This window comes from Pituophis catenifer, unplaced genomic scaffold (assembly GCF_029215685.1).
Source record: "Pituophis catenifer annectens isolate HBS135680 unplaced genomic scaffold, rPitCat1.0.hap2 SCAF_9, whole genome shotgun sequence".
Classification (NCBI taxonomy): Eukaryota; Metazoa; Chordata; class Lepidosauria; order Squamata; family Colubridae; genus Pituophis; species Pituophis catenifer.
In genome coordinates this window covers 17,058,413-17,081,289 of record NW_027256889.1, presented here as the reverse complement: position 1 = coordinate 17,081,289, position 22,877 = coordinate 17,058,413, and the positions used below count along the sequence as shown (strand labels likewise).

At 40.4% G+C, this 22,877-nt stretch overlaps 2 protein-coding genes across 3 annotated transcripts in view; both read left to right on the top strand.

The window, feature by feature from the left end:
* ARID1A (AT-rich interaction domain 1A) overlaps positions 1-4,779 on the top strand; it is a 92,143-nt gene extending 87,364 nt beyond the window's left edge. The window contains exon 20 of the mRNA XM_070949897.1: positions 1,743-4,779. Coding sequence (XP_070805998.1) covers positions 1,743-3,461 — 1,719 coding nt within the window. The 3' untranslated portion in view covers positions 3,462-4,779. The remainder of the gene's footprint in view (positions 1-1,742) is intronic.
* Positions 4,780-11,801: 7,022 nt separating this feature from the next.
* On the top strand, positions 11,802-22,877 carry PIGV (phosphatidylinositol glycan anchor biosynthesis class V). Of its 2 annotated transcripts, XM_070949645.1 has the most exons (6): positions 11,802-11,973; positions 13,026-13,178; positions 14,336-14,446; positions 15,577-15,737; positions 18,910-20,070; positions 22,395-22,877. In XM_070949645.1, exons 4-6 carry the CDS (start codon positions 15,651-15,653, stop codon positions 22,695-22,697), a joined length of 1,551 nt encoding a protein of 516 aa, XP_070805746.1. In that variant the 5' UTR covers positions 11,802-11,973; positions 13,026-13,178; positions 14,336-14,446; positions 15,577-15,650; the 3' UTR covers positions 22,698-22,877. The 2 variants fall into 2 exon arrangements, with proteins under 2 accessions (XP_070805746.1, XP_070805745.1); XM_070949644.1 differs by lacking the exons at positions 11,802-11,973; positions 13,026-13,178; positions 14,336-14,446; positions 15,577-15,737 and having other exon boundaries at positions 18,802-20,070.

Here is a 22,877-nt window from a genome sequence, read left to right as displayed (position 1 = left end):
CTCCTGCCTGTCTATATTCAAGCACACACAGGTTACTTAAATGTATGTTGAATAAACCAGAATTAGCAGAATTTATAGAGCATGCTACAAATCTAAGATATATATCATGCACAAGCATAGCATAGATCCAGCCAGGATGAAATTTAGCATTTTGAGAGCGGTTTAAAATGAAATTTCTAGCCTTCGCAGGTTGAAACAAGTAAGAAATTTCAGTTATCCATTCACCCCCAAATCAATTCTGTTTACCTACTGATTTATTTTTTTTTGCAATTCCAGAATTCCTAGCTCATATTGTTAAGTGTCTTGCTGGCTTGAAAATGTAGGAACTGCAATCCATTACTTCTGAATGACACTACTTGGAAGAAAGCTGTGATAACAGTTTTTCATTCTGGCTGCTTTTTAATAACTAGAAAGAAAGAAATTCTGCAAATTAAAGTAACCTGAGCAAATTGGCTTTGATATGGGTCAGGAGAGTTCAAAGTTTTCTGGGCATCATTATAAATACTGGTTATAGTGCAGCCCAAAGCCTTCTGAAAACAAAACTACTTGGTTCAGAACTCATTGAGAATATAAAGACATCAGGTAATATACAATCAGCTGTCCTGTCTGCAGAACAAAGGAACTTTTGAAGTACCTTAGAATTCCTATCTATTTATTACATTGCTTTCACTTTCTGAAATGCGTCTCACAAAACGAACTGTACAAGTTTGCACCATGATAGGTTCAGCACAATTGATCCAGCAAACTCCTTGGAAATTATTTATCTGCCATTTTCTAAAAACAACAACAACACCTGATTCTAAGTCTTTTAATATTTGTTGTGATATTTGATTCACTACTGAATGAATAACAAAAATGAGGCAAAGTTTACTGTAGAGTCACCAGTGAAGTTTGCCCTGGTTCATTCATAAGAACTAGATTGAATTCTACGGAGTGCTACTAACAGGTTTATCTGCTCTGCTACTGTAAGGAGAAATGTTTAGATACGTCAAAACATAATCCCTCACTTTAGGTGCTGGTTCTTAGATTATCATCAGGGAGCAACATATTCCAGCAATATATTCTGGTCTGTGACAATCGTTCTATGAGGGAGATGGACAGTTTAAAAATGTGATAAATAAATGTAAGATTTATTTTACCTCCAAAGAAGTAAGCTGAAGCAGATTGAACACTACCTGATTTATTTTCTGAGCCATCGCTCAGAAGATCTGGCTTTTGTGTTTTTTCATGCTTGAGTGTGTGAAATTACCTCGATTTCTTGATGCATTTAACTCATTGTTCTCAACTCGCACTATCGGCAACCCTGTGTAAGAGGATTCATCTGACTGTGAAGTTTCTTTAGAACAACAGTGGGCAAGACTTGTGGCATGGGATATTCCTTTGGGGTTATAATTTCTAGTCTTGGGTGGGGGAGTTGCCAGTCACAAAGTCAGTCACCAGAATGTGCAAGGACAGAATTTTCTGACCTGGGGCAGGATTAAGGCCCACTATGGGATTATTTTGAGTGAGCTGTGAACACCACAAAATGGATGCATTTGTGTGAGAGAGGTATATGAAAATTAGAGAAGCATTGAAAAGTCATCTGGAAAATGGAATTTATATTTTCAAATGGTAGTAATAACGCTATTTGAATAAAAAAAGGGGGGGGCTCTTTAGGTGCCATCTAACAGTCTGAAATTTCTGTACTTATTTGTGTATATTGTGCTACTCTTAACCTGCTCGGATGTCTATTTATTTTCCAGCTGCCAGGATTGTTGGAACTATTGGTGGAATATTTCCGACGTTGCCTCATTGAAATCTTTGGAATCCTGAAGGAATATGAAGTGGGTGATCCAGGGCAAAGGACTCTGTTGGATCCTGAAAAGTGTTGCCAATCTTCAAATTCTCCTGAAGGAGTGGAGAAAGAAGAGCCACAGAATTCTAACTGCGAGATGGAGGAAGAGGAGGAGGAAGGGGAGGAAGAGGCTGCCTTTGCAAATAAAGTCTCGGCGCCTCTAGAAAGCAACGAGGAGAAGCTAGTCAGTAAATTTGATAAACTTCCAGTCAAGATAGTGCAGAAGAACGATCCATTTGTGGTAGATTATTCAGATAAGCTTGGTCGGGTACAGGAGTTTGAGAGTGGACTGTTGCACTGGCGGATTGGTGGGGGAGACACCACTGAACACATCCAGACCCACTTTGAAAGCAAATTGGAGTTATTGCTGACTCACAAACGAGCTTCCTGCAACTCTGTTCTGAGAAAACGCTCTGCAGCTGAGGGCAACCCTGTCACCCGGGAGGGAGAGTCCCCTGCACCTGATGGTCCTCCCGAGAAAAGGATAACAGCTACTATGGATGACATGCTTTCAGCCCGACCAGGCTCCTTGGCAGAAGAAGAGGAAGTCAAAACTGTGGAGGTAACAAAGGAAAGCAGCAAATTTCCATTTGGCATTAGTCCAGCTCAGAGCCACAGGAATATTAAAATCTTGGAGGACGAACCTCATAGTAAAGACGAAACGCCCCTCTGCACGCTTCTGGACTGGCAGGACTCGCTGTCTAAACGCTGCGTCTGTGTATCTAACATCATCAGGAGTTTGTCGTTTGTGCCAGGCAATGACTTTGAGATGTCAAAACATCCTGGTCTGCTGTTGATCCTAGGGAAACTGATTCTCTTGCACCATAAGCACCCAGAACGTAAACAGGCACCCCTGACGTACGAGAAGGAAGAGGAGCAGGACCAAGGAGTGAGCTGCAACAAAGTGGAGTGGTGGTGGGACTGCCTGGAGATGCTGCGTGAAAACACTTTGGTCACGCTGGCCAACATCTCTGGCCAGTTGGACCTTTCTCCCTATCCAGAGAGCATCTGTTTGCCTGTACTGGATGGACTTCTTCATTGGGCAGTGTGTCCTTCAGCAGAAGCCCAAGACCCTTTTCCAACCCTTGGGCCTAATGCTGTCCTCTCCCCTCAGAGACTGGTTTTGGAAACCCTCAGCAAACTCAGCATCCAGGACAACAATGTGGATTTGATCCTTGCAACGCCACCTTTTAGTCGCTTGGAGAAACTCTACAGCACCATGGTGCGCTTTCTTAGTGACCGAAAGAATCCCGTATGTCGGGAGATGGCTGTGGTACTACTGGCCAATTTGGCACAGGGTGACAGCTTGGCAGCTAGAGCCATTGCCGTGCAGAAGGGCAGCATTGGCAATTTGTTGGGCTTTTTGGAGGATAGCCTGGCAGCTACTCAGTTCCAGCAGAGCCAAGCCAGCTTGATGCACATGCAGAACCCTCCCTTTGAGCCGACCAGTGTGGACATGATGCGTCGGGCAGCTCGGGCGCTGCTCGCCCTGGCCAAAGTGGACGAGAACCACTCGGAGTTCACGTTATACGAATCACGGCTGTTGGACATCTCCGTGTCACCTCTGATGAACTCATTGGTTTCACAAGTTATTTGTGATGTACTGTTTTTAATTGGCCAATCATGACAGCCGTGGGATGCCTATACCCCCTGTGTGTGTGTGTGTGAATGGAGGACTTAGAAACTGATTGTTGCCCTTTATTTATGCAAAACCACCTCAGAATCCACTGTCTGCCCTGCGCTGTCCTGCTTCTACCTTGGGGAAAAGATATTCCCCCTGCCCTCACCTCTGCCCTTCAGATCTATCCTAACCCCTGTTCAAGGAGACAAAAGTTCTGCCTACATTAAAAAAAAAAAAAGACTTTTTTTATTTTAACCAAAGTTGCTGTTGTTTACAGTGAGTTTGGGGAAAAAAAACTTTGTCCTGTTAACGCACCGACAGGCACTACTTTCATAACTGTTTTTAATGGTAAACTCTGAAGGACAAAAAGTGACTGCTGAACTCTTTGTGTGGTTTATCGTTGTACATTCACAATCTTGCAGGAACCAAGAAGCTACCAGTTGTTAACAGACCTTGTCCAATGGGAGGCCTGTGCAGTAGAGTGTAGAACTTCATGTACTGTACACCTTAAACTGTAAACATACTGTAATAATGTCTCACATTGAAGAAAAAAAAAAAGCTGGATCAGCAGCAAACTGTAGTTTTTAAAAATGTTTTTAGTTAATGTTGAGGAGAAAAAAAGGCTTTTCCCCCAAAGTATCATGTGTGAACCTACAACACCCTGACCTCTTTCTCTCTTCCTCCTTGATTGTATGAATAACCCTGAGATCACCTCTTAGAACTGGTTTTAACCTTTAGCTGCAGCCTGACAGCTGCCAGGTGTGTATATATATATATGATGTTGTACATTGCACATGCCCTCAGATTCCTTGCAGTTTTGTTCCCCTTCTCCCTGCCACCCCTTTATAGTATGACGAGTTAAACAAGTTGATGACCTGCAAAAGCGAGACACCAATTATTTAATCTCTTGCCAGAACTCTTTCTTTCTTTCTTTCTCTTTCTCTCTTTTCCCCACCCTCACCCCCTTTCTTTTGCCTCTGGAGGATGCTGTACAGGTCTGTGTATAAAGTCATTGCTGTCTCAGCAGCCAATCAACTTATAGTTTTATTTTCCTGGGGTTTTTTTGTTTTGTTTTGTTTCTTTTCCTTTCTAATCGAGGTGTGAAAAAGTTCTAGGTTCAGTTGAAGTTCCTGATGAAGAAACACAATTAAATTTTTTCAGTGATGAATTCTGCATATTTGTATTTCAGACGATGTAGCTAAAAACTTGATGTAAATTCCTCCCTTTTTCCTTTTTTGGCTTAATGAATATCATTTATTCAGTATGAAATCTTTATACTATATGTTCCACGTGTTAAGAATAAATGTACATTAAATCTTGGTAAGATGTTTGTGAGGGTTTTCATTCTCAATGATCATATAAGCCATTTTTTGGCATCCTAATTATCAACAAGATGTAATCCAGATGTTTCTCTAGGAAAAATACTTTTAAAACAATACTCATTTTCAAAGGTATAAAGATGTATTATTTATTTAGCATAAATAAATGCACAATTAAAATTTGAATACATAAATGGCTAGGATTTGTTTGTAAAATCAGGGAAGAGTTGCTTTGAATATAATACCCTGATCCTTAGTAGTTGCTAGTCCTTTGTTCACAATTTAAAAGCTCAATCTTCAACTGTCTTGAAAGGGTAAGGGGGATGTGTAGAAAATATTAGGACAACTTATTTAGCCTACTCAACATGGAACACTGGTCTGTTTTTTGGTGGGGTGGGTGCCTTGCTATTTTTGAAATAGTTTTGATATTGGCTCAGTAGGAAATAATAAGAAGGTACCTTAATGCAAAATTAACAAGAGCATGGTAAACCTTTTGCCAGATAAGTAACAATTTAATTGTGCAAAGTCAAAAGTAGCAGACCTCTGTTAATTGAGAGCTGAAAAAGAGCCAAATCAATATTTTCCTGGCAAGACTACCAAGCTCCTAGAGACAAACAATTTGAGAAGGAAGGAGAGTTAAAGGCTGATTTATACACCCAACTGATAAATCAACTGATGTTACACATGTGTACCAAACAGCATTAACTTTCACTGTTTCCCTACCCATAGAAAGCCCCCTCAAGACAGCTGTGAGTAGTCAGCTTTGTGTCAAAAATGGGCTGTGTTCTTAGACCTCTTCTGTTTTTATAATTCTACTTGCATAAAGTAATTAACAGTTGCAGAATAAAGTAGTACATAGAGTGCAAATGTACTTCGATAGTAAGTTATCGCAAATAAGTATTAATTAGAGAACAGCAGTGCTAGTTATAAGGAAGTCTCACATAAAATCAAGATGAAAATTTGTGACTTAAAAGTCGTGCTAACTGAAGTGGGAGTAAGTCCAGCCAATTTACCGTAATGTCTGAACGCAACCCTGTTTTGATCATCTGCTTAAGAAGCTACCATTTGAAGAACCGATTTAGTCCTTCTCAAATCAAGATTTCCTATCCTGGCTATTAGGTAGGATTGGAACTAAAATGTCCACAACCAGTGACCATGCTGGTTGATTGGGAAAAGTTAGAATCTAAAACGTATGGAAAGGGTAGGTTAGGAAAGGCGTGGGAAAACCAGAACCGCACGCAGAAGTTCCAAATTAAGGATTTATTGCTAAAACCTATGCACAGGAATCTTCTCATACTAACAGTTTGCACCTGGGTAAGCTAGATAAGGTTTTAACAGCATTCAAGATGGGTTGAGCTACATCCTCTTGTGGCTGTGTGGTGACTCTAAGCTAATTCCTCGTTTAACTCTGCCCTCTGGCTCTGCTAGTCATCACCTTGTTTCACCACCTAGGAGCCAAGTAGGATGCTCTGGACACCCACAAGTAAGATTTAAGCAGATCAGGCCTCTTCCCCATTGAAGGGCCTGAAGACTGCTTTCAAATTTGAAATGTTCATGGATGTATTATAACTGATTAACTATTACAGCTATGCACTGCTTTATGTTTGGGAGCATAAAGGTAGCTTTTATGTTACCTTCAATTAAGCAATGTGAAGAGACTCTGGCTTATTCAAGTAAGTTAATATGAATTTAGCAGAGATGGCTAAAATTTCAGCGTATTTGAAGGATCATTCAAATGAAAGATATATATCGGAATGGAGAAGACGGATTGACTATATTCAAAACAAATATCAGACTAAAAAGCTTCAAATAGCTTATGAATGAAACCAACTTTCTTTTTGAATTATGTTTTGTTAGTGGAAAGGGGAGTTAAAGAGCAAGAGGGAATTAAGAACTTACAGAAAATAGCATATTTTAGTTTATGTTTGTTAAATGTATTTGCTCTGGAAAGTCCGAGGTGCGGGGAGGGGGGTTGGAGGGAGAGGTGGGAGGGGTGATGGAGGGTGGGGGGAGGAGGGAGGGATGGGAGGAGGGATGGGGAGAAAAATTGTTGTATTTGATAAAACTTTTTAATAAAAAGAAAAAAGAAAGTTAATCTGTAGCATGAATAGAAGAATAAATCCTCCATCGCCTTGCTACCATCGCTGTGTAAGGACCTAAGGTCAGTCAAGTTTTTCTTCTCCTTGGCAGTTAAAATACAATGCCTCTGTGGTCAGCAGCTTATTCTTTCATGAAGTACACTTCTGCCTGAAGATTCGACATTTGAATGTTTGTAACACTGCTCTAATAGGGTAGATTTTATTTCATCAACAGATTGCAACAGTTCAGTGTGGCTTTGAGAATTTGTAGGTCTTTACAGCAGAGAAGTTTCAGCTTGAGGTCAGAAGTCAGCATGCCTCCAAGTAGCAGTTACAAGGGAACAATGGCAGATGTGATGTGCATTTCATCTCTGACACTGCTGCGAGAAACAAAATGTTGGGCTAAGATGAGCCTTGGCTTGATTCTATTTTTAGATTCTTACAGAAATCTAGAAATTAAGTGCTCCAGTAGTTTCTTTGTCAATTGTGTGAATTCACCTAGATTTTGGGGAGGAATAGCTGTGTTGCTGATCACAGCAGTTTGCCATAGTCAGCAGTATTTAAAGCAGTCCTCCTCACCCTGAAGATTTCCAGATACAGTACATTGAACTTCGTGCTTATAATTTCTTAGCCAGTTTGGCTGCTGTCATGCTAACAGGAAATTATGAGAATTGAAATCAAAAGCCCTTGGAGGGCATCAGGGTGGGGAAAGCTCATTTAGTATTTCTCAACCTTGGCAACTTCGAAGTGAACAATTATCGGAATTCTGGGGGTTGAAGTTCTATCATCTTAAAGTTGCTAAGATTGAGAAAATGCAAAGCCACAAAATTGTTGGTTAGTTTGCATATTTAGCATAGGAGAAACTCACCATTTGTGGATAATATGCTCATTCAACTATGGTTAAAAAAATTCTGGCTTAGTACTGTATGAATCAACTATGTCATAGCTGGGTTTTTTTACAAAAAAGATTTTTGTGCAGGTAAAACTTTGTAACGAGCATGGATTTGTTTCCCAAATCTGAATGCCATGTTTTATACATTAGCACATTCAGCAGTTTTCACTCATTCAGAGGAAAGTAAATTCAATAGCAATAGCACTTAGATTTTTATACCTCTTCATAGTGCTTTTACAGCCCTCTCTAAGAGATTTTACCGAGTCAGCATATTGCTCCCAACAATCTGGGTCCTCATTTTACTGACCTCAGAAGGATGGAAGGCTGAGCCAACTTTGAGCCAGTCAAGATCGAACTCCAGGCTGTGGGCAGAGTTTGCCTGCAACATTGCATTCTAACCACTGCACCATCAGGACCAAGGAAAGGAGGGGAGAAATAGCAATAGCAATAACAATAGAAATATTGTTGACTTATATACTGCTTACTGCTCCACAGTGCTTTACAGCCATCTCTAAGCAATTTACAGAGTCAGCCTATTGCCCCCAACAATCTGGGTCCTCACTTTACCGACCTTGGAAGGATGGAAAGCTGAGTCAACTTTGAGCCAGTGAGATTTGAACTGCTGAACTGCAGCTAGCAGTCAGCTGAAGTAGCCTGCAGTGCTGCACTCTAACCACTGCGCCACCTGGCTCTTTAAAAAGCTCAATTCAGCTTTTTTAAAAGTCTAGTTTGAAAGGATTTGGGGAGAGTATTTTATCTTTATGAATAATATGTATATTGGTCTCTTGGTATTCCTGACGGGGTTGGAGTCAACCAAAACAATAGCTGGGAATGAAATTTGTAGACACAAAGTATATTTCAAATACTGAGAAGGTAGTACTGTAGGCCTACTGTAGTTTAAAATGCTCCAAAGAATAGAGAATTGCAGGTCAAATACAGCTGTACTGTAGTAAGTTTTTAGGAAGAGATTGGACAAGCATTTGTCAAATGAAAACCTCCTTCCAACTCTGTTATTCTGTTAAGGGGTGGGAAGAGGTCTTTCTACTTTCCTTAGCTTCACCTTTGAGAATTAACAATTTAAAAAGTGTATCAGTGCTCTTGTCTTGCGGCAGCTTAAAGCAGGATTTAATGTTTGCTCATCTTTAGTTCTTTTGGACTACCTAGCAAATGGCTCAGGAATTCTGGGAACTATAATATAAACCTCTGAAAGTCATAGGCTCCAGCGCTATCAGTCCATACAAGGGCTGGGCATCAGATGTGATTGTAGGTTTTTTTTTTTTTTTTTACACACACAAGAAACCCTTCTGTATTGAAGTCGCTGGTGAAGAAAGCCCACGTGTATCTGCTTCACACAATTCCCCTGCAGTATTTAAATCCGCGGAAGGAAACCTAGTCCAGCCAATAACCGTTTATTTCACTCTTTCCCTACGGCAGAAAAGGCCCTTTGCAAGGTCGGCCCTGACTCCCTTAACAAATATGGCGTCTCTTGCTTCACGTCCCTATGCAAGCCTATTGAACGGTGGTGGTGGTCCTTTCATACCCCGCAAATAAATACATTCAGTGCGGGCCGCATCGTAAACTTCCCGCAGGGCAAGCAAGTATTGGGAAACGAACCCTAAGGGCAACTGCAGGTTAGACCGACTCTTTTCTTGTGTCCTTATTGGGAAGACTCACGCCTAATCTGGCTTCAACGACTTTTATCAGCCAAAGCCTCAAAAAGTTTTATGGCGACTTAAAAGGTCCATGAGTTGAGTTAACTAAAGTCGAACACTTTATATATATTTATATATTGACCTTTTATATATATATAAAAGGTATATATCTATATATCTATATCTCTCTCTATATATATTATATATATCTCTCTATATATAACAGGTATAGTATATATGTATATACTAAATATTTATTTATTTATATAAATATATATACTAAAGTGGAACAATATATATAAAGTCGTACAACTATATATTTATATATATATATATCTCCCCCACTATAGAAACTCTATGGTGAAACTCGTCTTGCCCCTCTCTCTCCTATTATCGATGATTCTGCGTTTTCACGCCGGAAGGGCGGCTACTTTCCGTTACTGCGCAGGCGCCGAGAGCCCCGTGCTTTTCCGGAAATCCGGAAGTAGGAATGGGGACCTGTGAGTGTGCAGGGGAGCGAGATGTGTGGTTGAAGTCCAAGCGTGGGGCGGGGGCGCCACCTCCCTGCAGGGACGGGCAGTGGGGGGGAGAGGGGGGACGGGTTCGACTCTTTTAACATTTCCCCGGACGGTCTGGTCGCAGAAGCACCGCCCCGTATGGGCCCCTCCTATTGGCTACAGGTCTATCCTATAGGCTCCCTTCTTCTTACCTGTAGCTATAGCCCCCATCTGCCCCTCCCTTTCCAGGTCTTTCCCTCCCTCACGCCCCTTTGGCCTTCTCTGCCATCTGGTCCAGTAGAAACTGCCCCTGCTTTCCCACTCCTTTGGGTTTTTTTTAACAGTAACAGAGTTGGAAGGGACCTTGGAGGTCATCTAGTCCAACCCCCTGCTCACACAGGAGACCTGTACTAGGGATTCGAACCACCAACCTTTCTGATCGACAGGCTCTTAGCCACTGAGCCATCTAGTCAGGCTGATAGGAGGGGGGGGGCGACTCCTTGATCTACCTGGGCTCAGAGAAGGTCACCCGGACAGCCTCATGGCCCACCTACTCTTAGGTACTTGCTCAGAGATACAGTTCAACCTGGTGAATTGTTTTCCTGAGTTTATGTGTGACATTTTGACATTCAGGCTAAGGGCTAGGTAGGCTTCAGTACACATTGAACTAAAATACGGTGAAGTAGTTCTGTGTGTATTTTGAAAACCAATGAATCTACCTTGTTTTAAGTTAGCACACGGGACTTGTTGGGTTCATAGATATACATGGGAGGTACATGCAGTGACCGTATGTCCTTTATTCTAAAGAACAGTCCTTTGTTTCAGAAAGCTGTCCTTTAGATTATTTATTTTCCAAAAACTCAGTTTGGTCCTTTAGTTGGGTTATTGAACTTTTACCGTACAAATAATACCACGCAATGCCTTTCACATTCAATGTGAAAAATACAGAAATTGAATGGCCTTTTTAAAGTAAATTACATAATATTGTTTGATAGATATTTTTAATAGAGAGTGTTTTTGTAAAGTTTGACACTGAATTTTTCTTTGCAAAGCAAATTTATAAATATAAACAATTAGGTTTTATATCCTTATGAACCTTTTCAGATTCCGCCCCCCTTATTTTTTTGGTTTGTCCTTTTTTTAAAAAAAGAAAAGATGACAGATAATTCACATGCATTTCTGAGTTAGAGAAAAGGTGGAGCTAAGTAATTTCTATACATGAGGAAAAAGGGATGAATTTAATGAAAGAGGATGTAATTTGCATTCTGAAAACCACTTTCTTAGGTCCTTATTGCTAGTTGGAAAAGATAAGATAGGTAGACAAGTTGACTTAGTATAAAAACCGTTTTACATCAAAACCTTGGTTCATCTAATTGTGCGAAGTCTCAGGAAAAGTGGCTTGCACCCCTGTTTCCTAACACCCCTTTAATACAGCCTCTTCCAGTATGGCAACTTGTAGATCATGTACTAGGATTCTTGCTCAAAGAATTAATTATAACTTAGCATCTTTAGTGGCCCTTCTTGGTCAAATGCTGGGAGAAGAACTTGGCATATGTGGAGAGCATGAGTTTTAGGAAGATTGTAATGAAATTTAGATCTGCAATCCAGTACATTTAAATCATATGCTTTCTCAGGATCTGCTGACATTTTTTAAAACCAGGAATGCTTAAATACAACAGGAACGTGTATATGCAAACGGTTGTGGCATTTTTTATGGTAACTTGTTCCTACAGTAGAAAATCTGTTTTGGTCTTATCTGCTAAAATGACCAATTAAACTTGTAGTTGTAATACAGTACAAGCTTGCTAGAAATAAGAAACTCTGCAGTTAACGTGCTTGTCTGTGAATGTTTATAGAATTGTCCTTTTTAAAAATTGGAATTGAACTGTGCACTTTTCACAGCTGATTCAATGTATTCAGTAATGACAGTTTCCTACATGTATGCAAGCTGCTGCACTGAAGTGTGAAAGGAAGATTAAAACCTGATCCAAGATCTAAAGCACCCTGTTATTAAGACCAGCTGCCTGCAATTACTGCAGGTTCGAATCTCGCCAGGCTCAAGCCTTCCATCCTTTCTAAGGTAGGTAAATTGAGGACCCAGTTGTGGGGGGCAATAAGCTGACTTTGTATAAATATACAAAAGGATGAAGGCTATTGCTTAGCACATTGTAAGCCGCCCTGAGTCTCCGGAGAAGGGCGGCATATAAATCAAATTAAAAAAAAAAAGTAATAGGAATTTCTGCTTCTGTTCATGTTTCATATTTTAAAATCAAAGATTGGCATAAATAAATGGCTGTGTATGATGCAGTTTAGACTCTGGGGTGGCTTCTGCAATTATTCAGCTTTTTTGTGAGGCTTTTAACATAATATTCCCTATGTAATTATAATGGCTTTTTTCACTTTTGAACAATTTTTATTTTGCTGAATAAATTATTAAAAGTGTAAAGCAGTGCAGTGCTCGGAGAGAGTGCTTTATGATTCAGCTTTTGTGATTGATTGATTGATAGATAGATAGATTGATTGTATTTATCTTTGTAGGGTCCCCAAGGTGATTTCTTAGTTATTATGGTTACTGTTTTCTCATTTGCCTTTGTTTTTAAAAACTCTTCTTTTATTACATGTTGCCTAGATTCATTACAATGATTTTAGGCCTCTTGTAAATTGAATAAATAATAAACAATGTTTATGCTGGCATATCAATCCAGAATAAGATATTCCTTTTTTAAAAAAATGAAGTTTTTTTTTTACATAAAAACAATTAGCTTGCTTTTGTTGATTCATGTCAGTTTCTATAACATGTTGTTGAATGCTTATTAATGCCAGTATTTTCCTAAATAAATTACAAAAATGCCACAGTGGTTTGATAATGAAAAAGGGTTAGATCAGAAATAGCATTATTTATTTTGTACTATCTCTTTTACTATATTGTATACTGTACTTGGTGTAAATCCAGCATTATAGTCTGTACTTAAAGGCTTAGATAATATGAAATCAAGCATAAAATATGATCTGAGTTGCTTAGCATGTCAAGTGAGTCAGAGTCAGTCTAATCCCATGTAATCTTTTCAAATGTGTTTTCAAGCAATCATGGTTTCCTTTTGAAAATACCAAATTTATTTTCATGTTTTTCAGGTTGAATCCCAGAAACAAAAAACGTGATGGTGCAGTTTGTTTGTTTGTTAACTTTCCTAAATGAATTCCCTTCATCCTTACTGGTAAAAAAGCTAATATGAAATTGAAGTTCTTTGCTGGAGCATTGCCTTTTGTGGAAGGACTGCAGAACAGGTAGTTGCAGTACTTAAAGAGCAATTTACAGGGGTGGGGTGGGGGAGGCACAGTAAGAAAGCTAAGAAGAATTGAGGATTGTTGTGGTCCGCCAGTAGCCTGTGGAGCTGGCAGCAGAGTCGGACAGTGAGGAGGCTAGGGAGGACCATGGGCCAGTCCTGGAGTCTGGGGAGGGCTTGGACGAGGGCTCTGCGTCGGAAGCAGAGATGGAGCCATCTGGGAGGTACGTGCTGCCTCCGGAGCCTCCAGAGTCTCACCTCAGCAAGGCAGAAGAAGAGTGGGAGCCTGTTCCCAGTGCGCGCATGTGCAGAGCTGCCAGAAGGCAAGAACAATTAAAACAAAAGGGACGACTCGGGAGTAGGGCTTGGAGATGATTGGCTCCTCCTATAAGACTTAAAAGAGGAGCAAAGGCACATGGGCCTTTGTAGGAAGCAACATTGTTAATTCTGTGCAGTTTAAAATCTGAAGCTCTGATTCTGGACCCCGTGTGGCTTTGCCAATTAGGTCTTTGGCAGCGTGTCAAGGGAGATAAAGGTGGGTGATTATCAGCCCTATCCCAGAGGACTCTTTACAACTATTTGGGACTCATCTGTGAATGAACAGAATTCACAGCTGTTAAAATAAAACAGATTTTTGGGACTACTTGTGTGTTTTAGTGACTCAGGAAGCCTAGGTCAGAACAAGGATGACCGAAATTTGTATATGTAGATGAGGGAAATGAATGTCAGAGGATATATAGACCAGTCTCAAATTTTAAATTTTAAGGTGGTTGGGGTTGAAAAACACTGTTATAGGCTGTGTTTACATATTATAATGAGCCCAAAGTCTTGCTTTTTATGATGTGCACAGCCCTTTAAATACAGTATTTTGCTCACTACTATTATTTTCTTAGCATTACAATTTTCTGTTTACAGAAACCTGAAATCATCTTTTCATGGATAAAGATTATGTATGATGAGGGGTAAAATAACAATAGATATTAAAAGTAAAATCCATGCAAACAACGTAATTATTTGGCGGCTGGGACTGTTTATTCCTCTGTCAATTCTGAAGGTATTCTTTCTTTCTATGTATAGATACATAGGTATATTGTCCTCAGGTTTAGTTTTCATACATAAAATTATCTTGTGTTTTCACATTTCTGTATATGAATGCAGAACGTTGGAAATGAGGTGTATGGACTTTATACTGAACAGTATTGGGCACCATTTTAAGAAGTTTTGCTTAGGTTTGTTGGCAAGCTCCTGCCTTGGTTTCAAATGAGCTAGGTAAGTCATTATTCTCATAATATAAATCATTTTCTTTAAATAATAAAGGCATGTATATGTGTGTATATATAGTAGGTTAAATCAGAAAGAAGCTGTATACAACAGAAAAGTAATAGATTTGCTTGTGTGGATCTGTTTTTGATCCAATTAGATTTGCCAAGTTGTTTTTGGGCAAGCCAAATCACCAATCTCCGTTCTATGTGTGTTTAAAGTGAGGATCTTTATTCATGTGGTTATGAATTTAAAATATTCCACATTCTGGCAGTTTTGGATATATTACCTAATAGAATGGAAAACAGAGCAATTTTTATCCTATACCCAAAACCAATCAATAGAATGTCACAGAATGTATAAGAGTAAGAAATTGCATAAACGGAGAAGCTTCTCTTGTAGACAGCAATTTTGTGCTATAGCATTTAGTATTTACGCTTTGATTGTCACAACAGTACATCACAGTGTTTCTCAACCTTGGCAGCTTGAATATGTGTGGACTTCAACTCCCAGAATTCCTTAGACTCACCCAACTAGGTGGGGAATTCTGGGAACATCTTCAAGTTGCCAAGATGGAAAAACACTGATATACTGTATGGAATATGAACAGAGTGAGCGTTTGCTTCCCTCTGGTGGCAGCCAGTTTAAAATGCAGGGAATTTCAAACCATTAAATCTTTCCATTTTAAGGGATTTTTTTTCACTTAGCTCCTAATAATTGGGACAGTTTATTCTTAAAATCAATAAACTGGCTAGAAATAAGGAGCATATTGGCCTGGTTTAGCTTTGCATAAGGTTTTTTTCCCCTTTTTCTTTTAAAGGAAAGGTTATCTAATCCTCAGTTTTTGAGAAATGCTTGCTTGTACCTATTTCAGGTACAAAAAAGGTCTTTCCTTAATATTTTGTAAATGAGTTTTTAGACAATTCTCTGAAAAAATATACCAACCGTAACTCTAGATCAGGATTCTCAAACACAAATCTCCAAGAGGGCCAGCCCCAAGGTCTGCAACAATGAAGTCGTGCCACACAGAAAGAACTTTCCAACACAGCCAAAATGAAATGCCAGACACAAATGCCCAATTGGTAAATGTGGCAATTAATTATAGCCTTCGTATCATTGATTGTATTTTCTGGTTTTAGGCTTTCAACATTTCTTACTGAAATTCCCTATATGGATGTTTACAATGATCCGATGAACAGGCTTCAAGGCCAGGATGCCACTAAGGAATTGTAGAGACACACGTTGCCAAGAGGTGGTTTGCTTTGCAGTATTTTGCAGAATTGTTACACTTCTGCTTCAGGCAAGTCCCCAAATAATTAATAAAATAATCAATTATAAATCTATAACTGCATAATCAGTAGTAATAGTATTGTAATATTATCTGTCCATCCACAGATCAGGATGTTCTTTAGATCCGGGGTCCCCAACCCCTGGGCCGTGGCTGCGGTCTGTTCGGAACCGGGTTGCGGAAGTGGCGGGCGAACAAACGTGCGCAGTTCCACTTGTGCAAGTGGCTGGTGAGCACAAGTGCCCACCACTCGTGTAAACGGAGCTGCGTGTGTGCTGGCTTATCACTCACACAAATGGAGCTGCGCGTACACATGCCTCACTCACTGATTCTGCGGCCCGAATCCCTTTTCCCCCACCCCCCGCCAATCCGCAAAGCCTGAAGGGTTGGAGACCACTGCTTTAGACTCTGCTTAAAATATTGAGAAAAGAATCTACATGTTGTAAATTAAGAGGGGCCATAACTATAGTATTCAGTCAGTGGGTTTCCTAAAATTCCACATTGGCCAATCCAGGAAGAGCTATCCTATTAAAAGCTAGTATAGAGAGTCCTCGATTTACAACCATAATGGAGCCCATAAGTCATGATGGTCATAAGTCGAGGCACTCATGAGACTGACCTGATTTTATGATTTTTTTTGTGTGGCAGTTGTAGAGTCCATTCATTCCTATAATTGGTTTGGGGTTTTTTTTTTTTTTGGAAAAGGCTGGACAATGGCAAAAAAAAATCGTAAATTGTAATTATGTGAGTGGAATTGCAACTGCAACTGACCCGGGGTGAAATCCAGCAGGTTCTAACAGGTTCTGGAGAACCAATAGCGGAAATTCGGAGAACTGGCAAATACCACCTATGGCTGGTCCCAGAGTGGGGTAGGAATGGAGTTTTTGCAATATCCTTCCCCCAGGAGGGGAGGGAATGGAGATTTTGCAGTATCCTTCCCCTGGAGTGGGGTGGGAATGGAGATTTGGCAATATCCTTCCCCTGCCACGCCCATCAAGCCATGCCCACCGAACCAGTAGGGAAAAATTTTGGATTTCACCCCTGAATTGACGGTTAAAGTGAACTGGTTGCCAAGTGCCTAAAATGCTGGTCCTGTGACTTCAGGTGTAAGGGGTTTCCGCTGTCAGAATTCCAGAACCTTGTCACAAGTATCTTTGTGTGTGTGTGTGTGTCATAATTTTGAATGGACGCTAAGAAACCGATCATTAAGTGAGGACTACCTGTACAGTGTAGTAGTTAATGAGTTGAATTAGGAGACCAGATTCAATTCTAGATTCAGCTGCAGAAGCTGACCTGATGATTTCGGCCCCACTCTCTGTCTCTCTCAACCCCAACCTGCCTCAACATGGTTGTTGTGGTGGAAATTTTGAGGTGGGATATTAACAAAAGCTTAATTATAAAGATCTGCCCACCTGCTGCTCCTCCTTTTGATAGTCACTATTCATCCTTAAAGTCACCGAAGCCAACAGCCATCCTTGCATCATCTTGCACTGAACTCCACAATTCACTTGTGCAAGTGAAGGCAAGAAGCGTTTCCCTTTGTCCACTTTACCTGAGAATAAGGCATATGGAGATCTAATTTGGATGATGCTTAATGGCTATGACTCAAGGGATTAATTATGCATAAACCTAGCAATTGATTTCACAATAAACGTCTCACTGTGAAAAATAGAAATTTACTACTTACGATACATGCATGCATGCATGCTGGAGTGCGAAGATTAACACATTCAGTTGAAAATGGCCAAATGATGAGCAAGCATGTCTATTCATAAGCCTTATATTCATAAGAGTCTGATTTAACAGTCTCTCCGTATACAGTACAAATAAAGGTAGTCTTTGACTTATGACCACAATTGGGACCAGCATTTCCATTGCTAAATGCAAGGTGGTTGTTAAGTGATTCATCGCTGAATTTACAACCTTTATTGCCACAGTTGTTGAGTGGTGCGGTGGCCTAGAAGTGGAGCTATCGCCTCACAATCAGGAGGCTCTGAGTTCGATCCTAAGTAGAGGTAGATATTTCTCTCTCTGAGCACACTGAGAATATATCTGCTGAACAAAACTCCGCATTGGCAACAGGAAAGGCATCTGGCCATTAAAACACTCTGCTAGCTCCATTCAGTTGTTCCGATTCCAACCCGCAAGGGATTATGGGGGGTCGTTAAGTGAAGATTATTAGTATTACTATTATTATTATTATTCCCCCATTGACTTTACTTGTCAGAAACTGGCTGGGAAATTTGTTGCAGATGACAATCACATGATCCTGGAAGACTGCAACCGTCACAAGTACATGTCAGTTGCCAAGCGCCTGAACTTTGAATGAATGATTGTAGGATGCTGCGATGGTTGTGAGAGGACCGGTTATAGGTCACTTTTTTCAGTACTGTTGTAACTTCGTTCTGTCGGTAAACAAATGGTTGTAAATTGAAGACTACCTGTTTGACTGGGTGCCTTCCTTACTTCAATCAAATAGGGTCTGAACGCAGTGAGATCTAAGAAGTGTAAAATGACACTTTCCCACTATCTGCAATATACATCTCCGTTTATTGCTTTTTTTATGGCTATGAACATCTCTGAACTTACATGGTTTGAAAAGAGAATAGGGATAGGGATAGGGACAGGACAGGACAGGACAGGACAGGACAGAACAGAACAGAACAGAACAGAATAGAATAGAATAGAATAGAATTCAATTCTTTATTGGCCAAGTATGATTGGACACACAAGGAATTTGTCTTTGGTGCATATGTGCTCTCAGTGTACATAGAATAGAATAGAATAGAATAGAATAGAATAGAATAGAATAGAATAGAATAGAATAGAATAGAATAGAATAGAATAGAATAGAATTCTTTTTTGGCCAAGTGTGATTGGACATACAAGGAATTTGTCTTTGGTGTTCTCAGTGTACATAAAATGACAAGATACATTCATCAAGAATCATAAGGTACAACACTTAACGATAGTCATAGGGAACAAATAAGCAATCAAATCATATTAGGAAGCAATCAATATAAATCGTAAGGATACCAGCAACAAGTTACAGTCATACAGTCGTAAGTGGGAGGAGATGGGTAATAGGAACGATGAGAATATTGTGGAACAAGAGAGCTCTTTTCATGCTTTTTCTTTGCTTAGTTGCCATTTTCTGCTGTTTTGTTTTGTTTTTTCCACCCAGGCCCTTTTCAATCTCCTGATTCCTGATCATGCCGCGGATGCCTTCTCTCCCCCGCGCCTCTCTGACCCCGGGTTCTTGGATCGGCTGCTGGAATGGCTCCTGGGAGGCCTCTCCCGTTGGGATGCAGAGCACTTCTTGTTCATAGCTGAGCATGGCTATGTATACGAGCACAACTGTGCCTTCTTCCCGCTTTTCCCCCTAGCCCTAAAAGCGGCCGCAAACATCATCTTCTGGCCCTTCCAAGGCTTTCTCTGTTTCCGGAGCTGCCTGCTCCTGTCTGCGGCTCTCCTGAATGCTGTTTTTTCTGTTTTAGCCTCTTGGACTCTGTACGAGCTCAGCTGTGCAGTCCTGCAGTGCCGAAGGAGGGCTTTCCTGTCGGCCATTCTCTTCTGCCTCACTCCAGCTAATATCTTCATGGCAGCCGCTTACTCAGAAAGCATGTTTGCCTTCCTGGTGTTTGCTGCCTTGTGGAGCCTAGAGAAAGGGCACCGTTGGCTTAGCCTCCTCCTCTTTTCGTTAGCCACTGGAGTACGTTCCAATGGGCTAATCAATGCAGGGTTTCTCATTTATTCCCAGACAAAACTCTTCGCTTTCAGGTTTCGAGCGAGTGAAAACGTGTTGCGGAAGAAAGGCTCGTTTCTAAAACTGGCTGCTGCTTTGGGGCTGATGTCTGCCTCGGTGGCTCTTCCTTTTGCGATGTTTCAGTACTACGCCTACCTTAAATTCTGCCATCCCGATATTGGCCTGGGAGGCACCGTTCCAAAGCCGCTGTTGCAGTTGGCTGAATCCAAGGGCTATCGTGTAGCAGCTTCGGAGGGTGGGATGCCCCCATGGTGCTCCTGGAACTTTCCTGTGCTCTACACCTATATACAAGATACCTACTGGAATGTTGGCTTCCTCCGATACTTTGAAGTCAAACAGATCCCAAACTTTCTGCTAGCTTCTCCTGTTATTGTGTTGGGCTCTTGGGCGATCTGGTGGTACGTCGCTACCAACCCCTGGCACTGTCTAACACTTGGTCTGGCGAGAAGGAAGAGCGCAGGCACGCAAGGCCATGACTCACACAAGCCAGCTGAAGGTTTTGGTTCTCCTGGTTTATTAGTCTACGTGGTCCATGCAGCAGCTCTGTTGGTGTTTGGGACCTTTTTCATGCACGTCCAGGTGAGTCTTGTTAAATATTGAACACTGATCAAGTAATGGGCAACGATATAACTCCTGAGCAGATATATTTATTCCTACCATGATGTTGATACTGGATGCTTTATGGCTCTTTTTTTTTGTTTTTAGCAGAATATCAGGGAACTATAGCCCTGACTAGCTGTAGATTACATTAGATAATTATTTCATACACAAATTAAGGATTTTGTGTATATATGTGTAAACAAAAATATCTAGAGTAGGAAGATTTCTGGTAGTATCCTGAGATGTAGGACATTGAGAGCATCTCCTAGATGGGAACATGTAGGATAAGGAGGAAAATGACAAGATTCACTGCATGACAGTTCATCAACCACTTTCGATCTTCGGTATGCAGCCAGAGTTCCTGCTTGCATTCAGGCAGGACCAGTGAAGCTTGCATGATGCAGGTCAGTGTTTGAATGATGGAGGGGCAAGTTTATTGATTGATTGATTGATTGATTGATTGATTGATTGATTGATTGATTTGATTTATATGCCGCCCTTCTCCGGAGACTCAGGGCGGTTTACAAAGTGTTAAGCAATAGCCTTCATACTTTTGTATATACCTGCTTAGTGGGGCTTTCGGCCCCCCCAAGCGGTGTTCTTTTATATACAAAGTCAGCTTATTGCCCCCACAATCCGGGTCCTCATTTTACCTACCTCGGAAGGATGGAAGGCTGAGTCAACCTTGAGCCTGGTGAGATTTGAACTCGTAGTAATTGCAGGCAGCTGGCAGCTAAATGCTACTTAACAGCACTTTAGTCCGCTGCACCACCAAGGCTCTTCAAGTCCCTAGAAGTAGCCATATTAATCAGTTTTGACATAAATCAACAGAGTCAAGGCATGTTAAATAGTCTGTGGTAGCTTAAACATTTGTGTTTGTGCATCTGAGGAAACTGATTATTTCACTAAAGCTTTTCCCATAGTAAATGCATTCATCTGTAAGTGTGCTACCTAGCTTCTAGTTCATACATACAAAGGTGTATTGTAGAACATATCCATTGCAATGTGCAGTTCTAAGTCAATATGGAAAGTGTTATCTGAGAGCAACAAGTTGGATCGTAGCTCTCCTGGGACTTGATTTAAATGATACATCACATTTTTAAAGCAAATTATAGATAATATCGGACTTGTCTGTTTTGGTTTTAACAATAGGTTACTTCTTAATCATCAGATATTACTCTACACACTTGTGTTTAGGATAAAATCATCTTTGTATTTAGTTTGGGAGTTTATCTTTCTGCTAATGCCATCACATTATCTGTATGCTTCTCCATGTCATCAGTATGCTTCTTCTTAGTTACTTTCTTTCACATGCATGTTTATTTATTTATTTAGTTTGTCAAGCATGTATGAGAAAACAAGTATAAGTATGAACATAACATATAAACAAAAGTATAAACAGGTATAAGTATACACATAATAAATGAGTACGAATAAATGGGAACAGTAGGACAGATGTTGTATTTATTTTGGGAATAACTGAACACGTATTTACTCTATTTTATATGTTTATTATTGTTTAAATAATTAGTGTTGGCACACATCAAAAATGGGCAATCTTTTTAGGCTAAAAGTCACAGCCCTGAAATGACATGTCCAGTTCAGATTCTAAAAAGGAAGCAACCCCTGTAGACTCCTTAGCCATCTTCATCACATAATTCTGGATAATGTTCTCGATGGCATATGGTCGAATATGTTGAGGAGTCCAAAATTCATCCCATTAGACCAGAGGTCTTCAAACTTGGCAGCTTTAAGACTTGTGGACATCCACTCCCAGAATTCTCCAGCCAGCTATGCTGAGAATTCTGGGAGTGGATGTCCACAAGTCTTAAAGCTGCCAAGTTTGGGGATCCCTGCATTAGACGATAATCTTTTTCAACTATTCTAATCCGAATGGTTTGTGTTACTTTTTTAAGCCATTCAAATAATTTTATATGCATATTTCAGTCATTCTTATCCTCAGTTTCTGAAGTTAGGCTAATATTGGAGATTGGGAAGCTGACTTGGAGAATAACTCAAATCCACCCAATTTCTAGGTACAGTACTGTGAGTAGGATTAGAAACTGGCTGACATTGACAAGGCAATTGGAATAATTGATCAACACCAAGAAATAGTTAAATATAATAGAAATCTTATTACGGGAAAACCTGCTAGCAAATTTTGCCTTTGCGTCCATCTGCTTTATATTTTTTTACGAAACATTTGGTAGCTGGAATGAAGGTACGTTTCATAGAATTATTTTGAAGTGTCTTGAGCACGTGGATATGGATGTAAATCTCTTCCTTTTATCTTCCTTTAATAGGTACTTACCAGATTTCTGGGCTCTTCTTCCCCAGTCCTTTATTGGTTCTGTGCTCATCTGCTCTATGACAATGAGCCTTTGCTGCAGGATGGAGGTTCCCCATCCAAGCACACAGAATCCCTTTCTGAGAAACCCTCTGTGGATAATTATTTTTCTACCTGCAGCAGACATGAAAACCCCGTGTTGATGCTCCTGAGCAAATGGAAGCAGAGCAGGATTCTCACAAAATGTATTTTGGGATATTTACTTTCCTACTGGCTTCTGGGGTTGGTCCTTCACTGTAATTTCTTTCCTTGGACGTAACCAGTGGTGAAATGTAAAATTTGTTACTATCGGTTCTGTGGGCGTGGCTTGGTGTGTGTGTGGGGGGTGTAATATGACAGTGGGCATGGCCAACTTTTTTTTCTTTTTACTTTTAAAACCATTTTCGGCTGAAGAGGTTGTTAAAAACAAGCTTTTAAAGCCCCTGACGATCCCAGCTGA

Bases quoted from the DNA above. Each gene is read 5' to 3' on its own strand.
- PIGV (XM_070949644.1), top strand. From the start codon at position 18,802: ATGGGTAATAGGAACGATGAGAATATTGTGGAACAAGAGAGCTCTTTT. The intron at 20,071-22,394 runs GTGAGTCTTGTT...TTCCTTTAATAG, and splicing joins CCTTTTTCATGCACGTCCAG to GTACTTACCAGATTTCTGGG.